This window comes from Uloborus diversus, chromosome 8 (genome assembly GCF_026930045.1).
Source record: "Uloborus diversus isolate 005 chromosome 8, Udiv.v.3.1, whole genome shotgun sequence".
Classification (NCBI taxonomy): Eukaryota; Metazoa; Arthropoda; class Arachnida; order Araneae; family Uloboridae; genus Uloborus; species Uloborus diversus.
The window spans coordinates 88,392,814-88,404,284 of NC_072738.1; the positions used below are offsets into that span (position 1 = coordinate 88,392,814).

Here is an 11,471-nt window from a genome sequence, read left to right on the forward strand (position 1 = left end):
TTGTAGAAAAATTATTATTTGGACCTCTTTACTATTCAAAATTCATAATTAATGAAAAAATGTAAAAAAAAAAAAAAGCATAACCTGGATCACCACCACAAAGACCTTTCTCACTTACTAGACAGATTTACAAGAAGAATTATTTCGCTGTTATGATCACTAGAATGAAAATTTTAAAAACATCTATGCCTGCAAAAGCTCTTTAAAAAATATGCATAGAACCTCTTCTTCTGAATTCCGCAAAATGTTTTCCTTGTGGAAATAGCTTCAATGGACACTCTGTAGAGCTTTTAGGAGTTAATATTCTGTCTATTTTGGAAACAGTTTAACAGCATTTACAATTTCTCGAAGATCTCATCCCAAAAAGCTTTTGGAGAAGTCTACAATCTCTTCCAACTTTAAGCTCCATAAAACCATTACAGAGATACTTTTTGCAAACTGTCCTTGCAGATGCTATGGCGAGTCACCAAACTGGTATATTTCTCTTCAAGGACTATACCGTATTCTGCCAATATCTTTGCTGATAAAAGTCTCTTCCGGTGATGAGGGGGGTGTTTCCGTTAAGGCTGCCATGCAGACACTCCTCTTTTGGGGCCATGTTTTAGCATTCTTCTTCTTTCTGTTTGGTTCAAAGCTAACTTTGTCTTGACTTGCTAGGACTATGTTAGAAACCATTACCTTACACCCGCGGCACACTGGCTCAAGAGGACCCTTTAGCTTGTCCTTTTTGGAGGACTTGCTCTCCTTAGGATCTACAGTCTCTGAATGGATCAGTGTCCTGGAACGTTGGAGAGGCACTTTCTTTCTGGGAGGTAGAGCGACCGTCTGACTTTTCTTTTCCGGAAATACATACACGGATTCGGAGTGCCGGAAGTTTATCCGCCTCCTGGCGTGACTTTCGCAAATGGTTTTCTGCTTGCGAAGTTTTGGAGTGTCATCAAGAGTTTCTGTGGTAGTGGAACTAAGAAAAAATAATTTATGAAATACAATGAGAGTATTTCTTTAGTGTGATATATGGAGATTACAAACTTGCTAATTCATTAACAAATTATCACAAAATAAAATTAATGTCAGACATTTTAAGACAGGTTAACAATTTCAATTTTAAGCAAGGGAATGAAAGCTGTGTAAAGCAGTAATTTCTAGGGATTAAAACCAAACAGTAAATTTAGAGACTTGTTTAAAATTTGAAAGTAAAGGTACAACCAACTGACCAAGAGTGACACACAAAATGATTTTGTACTAAAAAAATGTATCAAAATTTTTACAAATAAGAAAACTTTACATTGAAATTGAAATGCACTTAGAACAGATAACTATAACTAGGGTTCATACATTCTAGATGACCACTTTCATTTAAAAATACTCAATCACTACATTTAAGACACAAAAAGTATGCATACCACAGGAAAAACTTGAAATTTTATCCATGTAATGGATAAAAAAATCCCCTTGATATTTGAAAAATAAACTATACTCCAATAATGTACATTCCAATTTGATTTTTTTTATCAGGTTTTTTTATTTTTTTTAAAATGCAGTTGCATATTTATAATCACAAAACAGTCACAGAAGAACTAAGTAACAAAAACAGAAAGAAGTTTCCTTAAAGTTCTGAAAAATATTTTTAAAGTAAGGCATTTTGGTGTCCCAGAAAAAAAAAGCATGAGATGTGGTAAAGTTGCAACAGATAATGTATAAAAGTTAAGAAAAGAAAAAGATATTTCTCTGAACATGAATGCAATAAGCGTAATATTGAGAATGAGGTTTAATCTCTTTAATTAAATAATTTAAAACAATCCTAACACAGTCGGCACTCAGTCAACAGCTTTGAAAATGTGTAATGTGTAGCACCCAAATATGACTGACATTTAGCTGAAAATGTAATATTCTAATGGAGGTTTAATTCTATCCCACACCCCTTCATTAGTTGCGTTCACATGAGACTTTTGTAACTCCCATTTCCCTGCTCTAGCTCAGAAAATAACTGGTTGGAAAATTTATCATTCACATGTGAAGACAGATTGTACCCGAGGAAGCGATTTTATCCAACATCCTTAGTGGTTATACCCAGCAAGTAAACAAACTTCTTTTGCATAGTGCATTCGAGGAAAAACCCAGCATTTACTCCAGAAAAGAAGCAGGAGGAAGAAAGATCCACATTAACCTGGGAAATAACCGGAATGCGGTATAAAGTAGGTTTTTCCCATGGTTGAAAAGCTTCCATTTTTGAAAAAGTCTCTGCAACTACATAGTGACAGCTATAATAATTAAAATTCCAAAAGGAAAAAACAGAATGTTTTCTTTGAAATAGTCCCCCCAAAATCAGAACAAAAACAAAAATCTCAAAAAATGCATCCAGAAACAGTGTTATCCCAAAAATGCAGATGAATGGTGAGGTGACCCTAACTAGTATTTAAAAAAATTAAAAACTTCGACTTTTTAAGCTCACTCAGTTTTAAAACTAGAAACATTCTTACCTGCCAAAAACATCTGAGAATCTCCAGAAGCTATGACTAGATTCCTCTTCAGGGGGTGGACTGGGAGTGGGACTGAGCATATACACTGGTATCCTTGCAAAGTGCTCGGTGGGAATGCGCATCTACAGATCAACTCAATAATGTTAGAAATCAAAAACAAAACTTGCATGCATTTTTCTCAAAATTTTAAAAATAACATATATCATATCATAAATTTCTGAAGGTAAGCAGTTGATAGCAGATTTGATGCATGAGTTTAATGCCATATTTATGGAAAATCAATGGACCGAAATTTGCGTTACGGAACTCAGAAGGGAAAATTCAAGGCATCCATCTTATGCTTCATTAAAAACTTCTTTCATTTTGTCAAGTCTCATTTAAATGCATACCTGCATCTATTGAGAGAGACATAAACAGTAGATATTACTTTGAAAAGCAGTAGATTTTTTGGTGTATAACAACAGGAGGAAAATATTAGATTTTAAATTGAAGATTTTTTAAAAATTAAGCTTTTATTTGAAACTATCACAAAATTTTGCTTTAACTTTTTCAAATCAAGATTTGAATGAAAATAAACAATGTTTTTTATAGTCTTTGAACTATGCTTAATAAAAATCTCAAACTTAAAAGAATTCAATTCCTAACACAGATGCTAAAAATCATATCTTTAATTAAAACTATAAAAATGGTAAACAAGACAAAATACTCTTAGAATAATATTTTAATCTAGTCATGGTCATTAATATTAATTTATTTGAGCAAAAAAAAAATAAATAAATAAATAAATAAATAAAAATAACGGAACAAAAAAATCTCTGATTTAAGGTAATTTTTGAAAATTTCATTATTTATTGTCACTTTGGATTATGTGAGATTTGCAGCTAGTCTTCATGAATACTTTTAGGAAATATTTTTTCAAAAATAAAGTTAATACTAAATAATATTATAAATGATAATACGTTAAACTTATACTTTCAAACGTTAGTTATTTCAAGCATTAAAACACTAATTATTTAGACTTTAACCAAAGAAGAGGGGTTATTTTCCCTCAAACAATAAATGTGTGATTCTCTAAAATCTTAACAATATTATGCGCCAGAAGCTTAACACAAGAATTGTTTGTCCTAGAATTTTTTTTCTTTTTTTAGGCATGACTTGTCCGATGTTATTTCATTCTTATTAAAACAATAAATCATTTATTTTTTCCTACAAAAATTTTTGAATACCCAGAAAATCACTCTTTTGGCATGTCTCCATTCTGAGATAAAATGGGAAGGAATGGATATAAATGCACTATGCATTTATATCCATTTCACAAATTAAATTTGCAGTACGAAATTATGCATATAAAATAAAATTCTTTGAAGAAATTCAATTATTTAAATAATCAAGGTACATCATTTTTAAGTTTGTCCACATATTTTAATGTAATTCTCCTGTCCTAGGAATGAGTTCAAATATTATAGATTTAAAAAAAGGAATTTTCAATCTGTTATACTACAATACTGTTTATTATCAACATTTTGTTGGATTCCTTAAGTATTTTATTAGTATGATTTGTCTGCTGTCCTTATTAAAATTTTGAAGTTAAAAAAAGAGGCATGTAACATTTTTGGTGTCATTCTCCTGGACAATATTTTTGCATTAAATAAAAGAAAAAAAATATGCTACTCATAGTGTATAGTTGAATTAAGTGGACAGAATAGAAAAGTAACATTCTTTACCTTAATTATAATCCTCGACCTACGTAACAGACAAATTGGAAGGAAAAAGTCATTCTACTGGCGCAAAAAAAAAGTCATACTCCTGGCGAAAAAAAAAAAAAACCTTGCTTTTATGGCATTATTTTCAAAGCACTTATAATACATCCAGCAGAACAGATTTTATTTTCAATACATTAGATAGAAAATAAGATGATGATAATAAAAAAAAGTGGAAATTGGTACACGATAAATAAGATAAATTAAAAAAACATAGCGGTTGAAATTTATTTATTTATGTTTCTTTTGTTTTCTTGTTCAGATGAATCTTGCAAAAAGATATTTGTTAGTTATACATTTTTTAATTTTAACATTGCTGGATTAGGTAAATGAAACTGCTTGAAATTTCCGACTTTGATAAATTAGAGCACAACTTTCTAGAATTAGGTAAATAATTTTCTTAATTAGAGGATTAGAAATAACAAACAATAGAACTCAACAAGAAAATTGTTATTAATTTGTCACTTTATAATTTCAGTATAGCAATTATTTTTTTTTTCTGTTAAAATAACTTTGTTATTCCTAGTGTAAGCTATTCAGAGTGAATAATGTGGAAAAACTGAGATTGGGACTCGAAGAGATGTTCGCAATTTGGGAGTGTGCATCAAGGGAGGTTTTTCATGCAATAAAACACTTTTTGATTTAGGTTACAGTTATTTCTTCATTACTACAGTTAAATTTGGCGAAACTCATTTTGTTACTCTCCTGGTACTGCTTGTCTCTCCTGGTATGCAAAAATTTGCCCTCCTGTTTTGAGGGGTGTAGCACAGTTAAAGTGAGTTCCTCTATTTTGCTCTTAATAAGTTCCCAACAAAGAGTAAGTATAATTTTTTTCATTTTTTAAAAGCATTTTTATTAAAAAAAAATGATTGAAAAATGTCAGGTTTTTAGAGAATCACCCAAATGTTTTTGACAAAAGAGCATGACAGTAGCGTATTCAGTACAATACATACAAACACAATGTTTTTATTATTATTAAATAAGGAAAAAAAACTCACCTTGCTGCTGCATTTATCACATACTGTTCTTTCGCACAGTTTGCATTTGACACCCCAAGGTCCAAAAAAGAAAAATCTCACTTGTTTGCATGTGAAGCACACCTGGCAAAAAAAAAAAAAAAAACATTTATGAAACTCTTATATAAGTACTAAGTTACACAGGACATGGAGATTTTGAAACTAAAAGCGTTTTGTAAAATAATGACTCAAGCTAAAGCTTACTTGATCGAAACTGTAATGCATTTAAGATAATAAAGCTGAAAATATATTTAAAAAAAACAACAACTCCATTATAATATTAAGATCTGCCTTTTATTAGTTTTGTTTTCGATTTCAATTTGTGGAAATCACCTGATGAAAATGCGTTTTTTTATTCTAAACTATAGCATTACAATCAATTATATTATGGCAATTTGGCACGATGATAACAAAATGACCAGGAACTCAAAGAAACCATCACAACTCTCTTCCAATCGTTGGTGGCAACATTTTATGAGAAGGGTATTTCAAAGCTTCCTCACAGATATGACAAATGCCTCAATCATCAAGATGATTATATAGAGAAATAATCTTTACCCCCTACTCCCTACATTCGACAATAAAATTATTTTTTACATTAAACCATTTTCTTTTATAGCTTACTGATGGTTGAAAATAAAAGTAGCCCTTGCTATTATAGCACAAAAAAAACATCATCTAGCATTTAAAAAAATATTTTTACCTTTCCTTTTCGGAGATCCTCGTACAAGGCTTGGTCTACAATGACAGACTCGAGCTCTGCCTTTGTGAGAACATTCCTTATATGCACCACTTCTTCTAATGTTAGGGATAGGCACTCCAAGGACTGCCATTGAGACTGCATATAAAAGGAAAACAAGGATTGTTAAAAAGTAAACTTGAACTTGAAGTAACCTAGTATCCCTTCTTGGAAAGGGTTCAAAGAAAGGCTACTAAGAATGATAGTAAGAGGGCTTTTAGTTTTAGATTATGATGCCAGACTTAAAAGACTTAATATGTACAGCCTGAAGCAAAGGAGTGTTAGAGGGGACATGATTCAATTGTTTAAATTTATCAATATTAAAGATGATAATGGGTTAAAGCAGGAGGAAGGGCGATTGCTTTATGCTATTCAAATCTCAGGCTAATTGAGGAGAAAAATTACTACATTAGTAGGGTTGTGGGCACTTGGTACAGCTTACCAGAACAGGCTGTAATGAGTAATGGGGTCGATAGCTTTAAAAGGGCTAGTGATCTTCATTGGTGACTAATAAACTGACTAGGACCAACCTAGCTGGGCCTGAAGCCTGTTGCTGGTTGTGACATTTGTATTTGTATTAACGACAAAATGTGGACACATTCATCCAAACAATGTAAAAATTGAATTAACAAATTGAAGATAATAGAAATTGATATTTCTCTAGTCACATGCAAATACAGTCAAGCTTATCTACCTTAAACACGACACAATAGACCAGTGGTAGAGGTAAATGCACTCTTTTCGAGTGCCCCTTTTCAATTTTCAACCTTAAACACTAGTTCCTTTGGAAATTCAATTTTACAGCTTTTCAAGAGCGTACTTTTTGGGATTGATTTTCCCTGAATATATTGAAGCAATTCAATTCACAAACTAAAATATTTTGAGTAAAGTGAATGACTTGCTCACACTCAAAATATCAAGGTCTTGTTTCAAGAAATAATGCCCACTGCATGGTCTAAAGGCATTGATTCAGAACCAGTAGATCCAGGTAGGGCTCGACCGATGGCATTTTTTGGCCGATGGGCCGATGCCGATTGTTGGCCGATTGTTCAAAGATGGCCGATGGCTGATGGCCGATTGTTTTCCTCCAAATGGCCGATGGCCGATGGCCGATGCTGTTGGCCGATGGCAAAAAAAATAAATAAATAAATATAAAATCTAACAGAAATAAATTGATAAGTTTGTCAGGGATTTAAAGGATTATTGATTCATTTCACTTTACTTCCTTTCTACGAATAAGGAATTGTAAGCCCCCCCCCCCCAAAAAAATCAGATTTCGACCTAAATTTTTATTTTACGATCATCCAATTTAAACTTCAGAAGTTTTTTCTGCGCATATGTACATGCATATGTACCTAAGAACATATAGATGATCGAAATATCCATTTTGAAAGTCTCCTTAGTTAATTATCGCAAATTATCTTGTGATGTTTTCATGCGCGTAAACTTATGTCACTCAAAAACGTTATGAAATAGTAAGTTGAAAACTCATACGTAGGTAGTATGATCTAAAAGTTCGAGGACAAGTTGTATAAAAATTTACCGTAAATCTATCTACAAAATAGTCACCTTGAACGACTATGCATTTCTGACACCGTTCGTATAGCTTTTAGAAGGACTCCTGGAAGACATTTATCGCAACCTCCTGTAAGGCCTCTTTCGCTGCTGTTTTGACTTCATCGTGGGGAAAAAGGCGACTATCATGTTGAGGATGCACGGTTTGATTGGTCAATACTCTGATATGACAAACCAATAACATCACGTTTCGTCGGACTTAGCTCCGTGTGATGTTTACTTGTTCCCAGCAAAAAAAAAAAAAAAAACATTTGCATGGACGCCGCTTTCTTCCGTCAGTAGAAGATAAAGCTGCATCACAGAATGTAGCAAAAAATGGCTTCCAGGAGTTTTTCCAAAAGTTATATGAACATTGGCAGAAGTACATAGTCCCTCAAGATGACCTTTTGTAGGTGGATGTGCTTCGGTAATGTGAACTATTCTAGGTAAGGTTTTATACAGCTTGTCCCTCGAACTTTTGGATCGTACTACTTACAATCTGTATAGGGTGTAATTATGCTTCTCCTTTTTTGACTGCTGTATGATGGAAGACAAAGAACAACAGCCAAAAAAAAAAAAAAAAAAAAAAAAAAGGAGGGGAAACAAAGAAACAGTCTTAACCAATTGATTTTTTTTATTATTGAACATATAACTAAGATTTCAGTATTATTGTAATAATGTTTGAATTTAGGTAAACTAAACATAGTTAAAAAGCATTAAATTATGTTGTTTAATCATTAAAAAAAAAAAAAAACTTTGAAACCGTCAACAAAGTACGCTATTAAAGTGGAAAGATTGCACGTAGACATTTTTTAGTCATCAAGTTAAACAAAAAAGGTAACAGATAAATTATAATATTAAATCATAATAGGAATATTTTTATACTTATTTAAAATTTATGAGTAGAAAAGTTGGCATTTTTCATAAAATGTATAACAGTGACATAAATTTTGCGGAAAAAGGAAATAGCCATGAAATGAGCGAGGTTCTTAAAACGCAGCTACAATAAACAAACTCAATATTTACACCAAGTTAATAACTGAATACATATATATACTACTTGATTTGATGTTTGCACACGTAATATTGAACAATTTGATTGATTAATCTTTTATGAAGCACTACAATCACGTTCAAATTAAATTTTTCAATTTAACAATAATTTTCTGAAATTTAAAAAATTGCATAGTAGAAAATCCTTGAAACTTTTCTATAACATATTATTAAACATATGATGAAAACGAAAATAACTTATTCATTGATTTTATATAAATACATAAAAATAGTTACAACAGAAAAAAAAATCGATCGCTATTAATGATGCAGAAAAGGTGGCGCATTACAAAATATAGGTGAAACAAGTATAAAAAATACGCAAAATGACATTTCTTGACCAAAATAAATAATCGCTAAATATTTAAGAAATGCTTGAAACGACGAGGGTGGATTAGGGGGTCACCCTCTGATTTTGGAATAACTCACAATGTTAAACTTCGGCCCCAACTTCGGCTTAATTTTTTTAGTTCAAAACCGCTACCACCAACGCCTCGGAAGAGTTTCTGAATCTACTTCAGCACTTCCGAAGAAAAAATTCAAAATCCCTTTGTTTTCCGAATTATGTCACCATTCAAAACGTCTTTAATCAATTTCTAATTAATGCTCGAAATTCTTCCTAAACAATAGATAAAACTTGAAAAAAAAATCTCTAATTTTATGAATGGTGTTAGTTTTAAACAACTCGGAAGTACAACTTTAGTTTAATTTCAGAAATTGTGGGAGTGGGAGGAGGAGCACGCAAGTGTTCTCGGAAATACAAAAAATAGTCGTAAAAAATAGAGTTCAAAATAATCATAAACATTGAGCAGAAAAACCCTTTTAAAACTTGCACCCGAGTTTGTTTTGACGTGCAGTGGTGGATTTAAAATGTAGCAAATGTTGCATTTGCGCGAGATGGCCCCATAACCATAGGGGCACCGTAGGAGTTACAAAAATGCTTTCGATAAATGTTTTACAACTTTTGTGATAGAGAAATACCGCGCCAAAATGTATTTCGACGGGCCCCAAACTTGTAGCTCCGCCGAAGCGATACAGAAAAGACTGCATTACTGTGGTTCATATTACAAACATCGAAAAATAAAAAATTACCGTCGGTTCAACAGGAATCGAACAAAATGAAACAAAACCGGTTCTGCCATCTCATATTTGTTTCCATGGTCTCCAATTCTGCAATATATCACCAAATGATCGTCAGTCTGAGGCGCTATATTAGTTTTGCATTGAAATAAGTAATTAATAGCCACAAAAAATCAGTTAATAGGCTTTTTAGAACACCCGATCGAAAACAAAAAGGGAAAGTCACAACTGGAACGTGCGCACTTCCCACAGGCGAAAATTTAGCCTTCTACAGCTTACCATTTTTTAGTTATGACTTATGAGAGATACATACGTACATCCAGCCGCAAGAAACAACGCAATAATTAACGTGTTTGGTATCTGAATGCAGTATTAAAAACTCTCTCTTTCAGGGGTGACTAAAATATAAATTCAGACTGAAATTTAAGTAAACAATTTTGTTTGAAAACAATAACTCCCTTTACTTTGCATTAAAAAGTAAAACGAAGGTCTTTTTTTTCAAAAACATCGGCCAACTCCATCGGCTTTTCGATGTTTTTAAGGCCGATGGGCCGATGTTTCCTGCAAGTTAGCATCGGCCGCCGATGCCGATGGCTAAATTGTTGAACCATCGGCGCCGATGCATCGGCCAGGCCGATGCATCGGTCGAGTCCTAGGTCCAGGTTCTAATCCTGGGGTTGTGACTGCTTTGAGAAGCAAAGAGATGAAGTGTTGTAACACATTTTCATCACATAAGGAATACAAAGTGTTGAGAGCTTTACTTAGTGCAACATTTCAATAGGGAAGTTGCAACCTATTAAATGTTCATATTTTGGCTATTGCATATTGTTAATTGACCCTCAAAACTAAAAAATTCACCATCGCCGAATTTTAAAACACCGTGGTTGATTTTTAATGAATTTTTAAAAATCCACGCGCAAAAGTGCGCTCTTCTGAAACGTCACTATCCTACGTCACAGGGCGCGAATGGGCAGCCTTCTGCCGAAGATCCCTTGTTTTCGCTAGGGACATTTTGAGCGCGCTGATATTTTTATTTTTTAGAAATTCAATAATCCTTTTGAACACACTATGGAGGCCGGATTCGTTAAAGCACAATCTAAATAATCTTCCTCAAATAATATCAATGGTGATATTCGAATATTTCCGAGAGGATGAGAGGTTTAATGTTCCAGAAACGCGAGGAGATAAGCCTTTTACGTTTCATCTTCGAAGTCGAATGCACGTTCTTTGATTTCTCCCATGACATGGGAACCGGTTCGCTAGCGTTTCTCTCCTATCGGACGTCACTTCCTATGCCATCTGACGTCACAGGCGCTTGAACTTTAAAAATTAATTTAAAAAAAGCTACTTATCGTATCGCAAAAATTTTTTCACCTATGATGTTCATACATGTTACTCTATCATATAAAAATAAAATTGAAAAATCGAAAACTTCCCTATTGTTTTGTCCTTAAAATGCTGTAAATTAGCACGCCACTTACAGATTTCCAATAGTCGGACCTTGCTTGACTAGAAGATTCGTGGAAGGGCAGCCTTCTTCCTCCAGGCACCATATCATCTAGTGGCGTTTGGTCACCTGATTTAGGAGGAGACTCACACACACTGATGCTGTGTCTTCTCTCAGAACCTAATGACTCTGAGGAGGAAAAAAATGAGAGAAAACAGTTTTATAAATAAAAATCATAAAAAGCAATTAAAATTTTGATACTGACATTGATCAAATTTTTATGCGTAGGTTTGAAATATTAAGACAACTTTCAATGCATTTCATAGTTTAATTTAAATATCA

The 11,471-nt window shown here is 32.9% G+C and overlaps 1 protein-coding gene across 1 annotated transcript in view; it reads right to left on the reverse strand.

The window, feature by feature from the left end:
* Positions 1-389: 389 nt before the first annotated feature.
* The window catches only part of LOC129228472 (protein spire homolog 1-like), a 54,333-nt gene continuing 43,251 nt past the window's right edge, over positions 390-11,471 (reverse strand). Inside the window, exons 9-13 of the mRNA XM_054863153.1 lie at positions 11,164-11,316; positions 5,960-6,094; positions 5,239-5,340; positions 2,481-2,602; positions 390-961 (exon numbers count right to left, since the gene is read on the reverse strand). Coding sequence (XP_054719128.1) covers positions 487-961; positions 2,481-2,602; positions 5,239-5,340; positions 5,960-6,094; positions 11,164-11,316 — 987 coding nt within the window. The 3' untranslated portion in view covers positions 390-486. The remainder of the gene's footprint in view (positions 962-2,480; positions 2,603-5,238; positions 5,341-5,959; positions 6,095-11,163; positions 11,317-11,471) is intronic.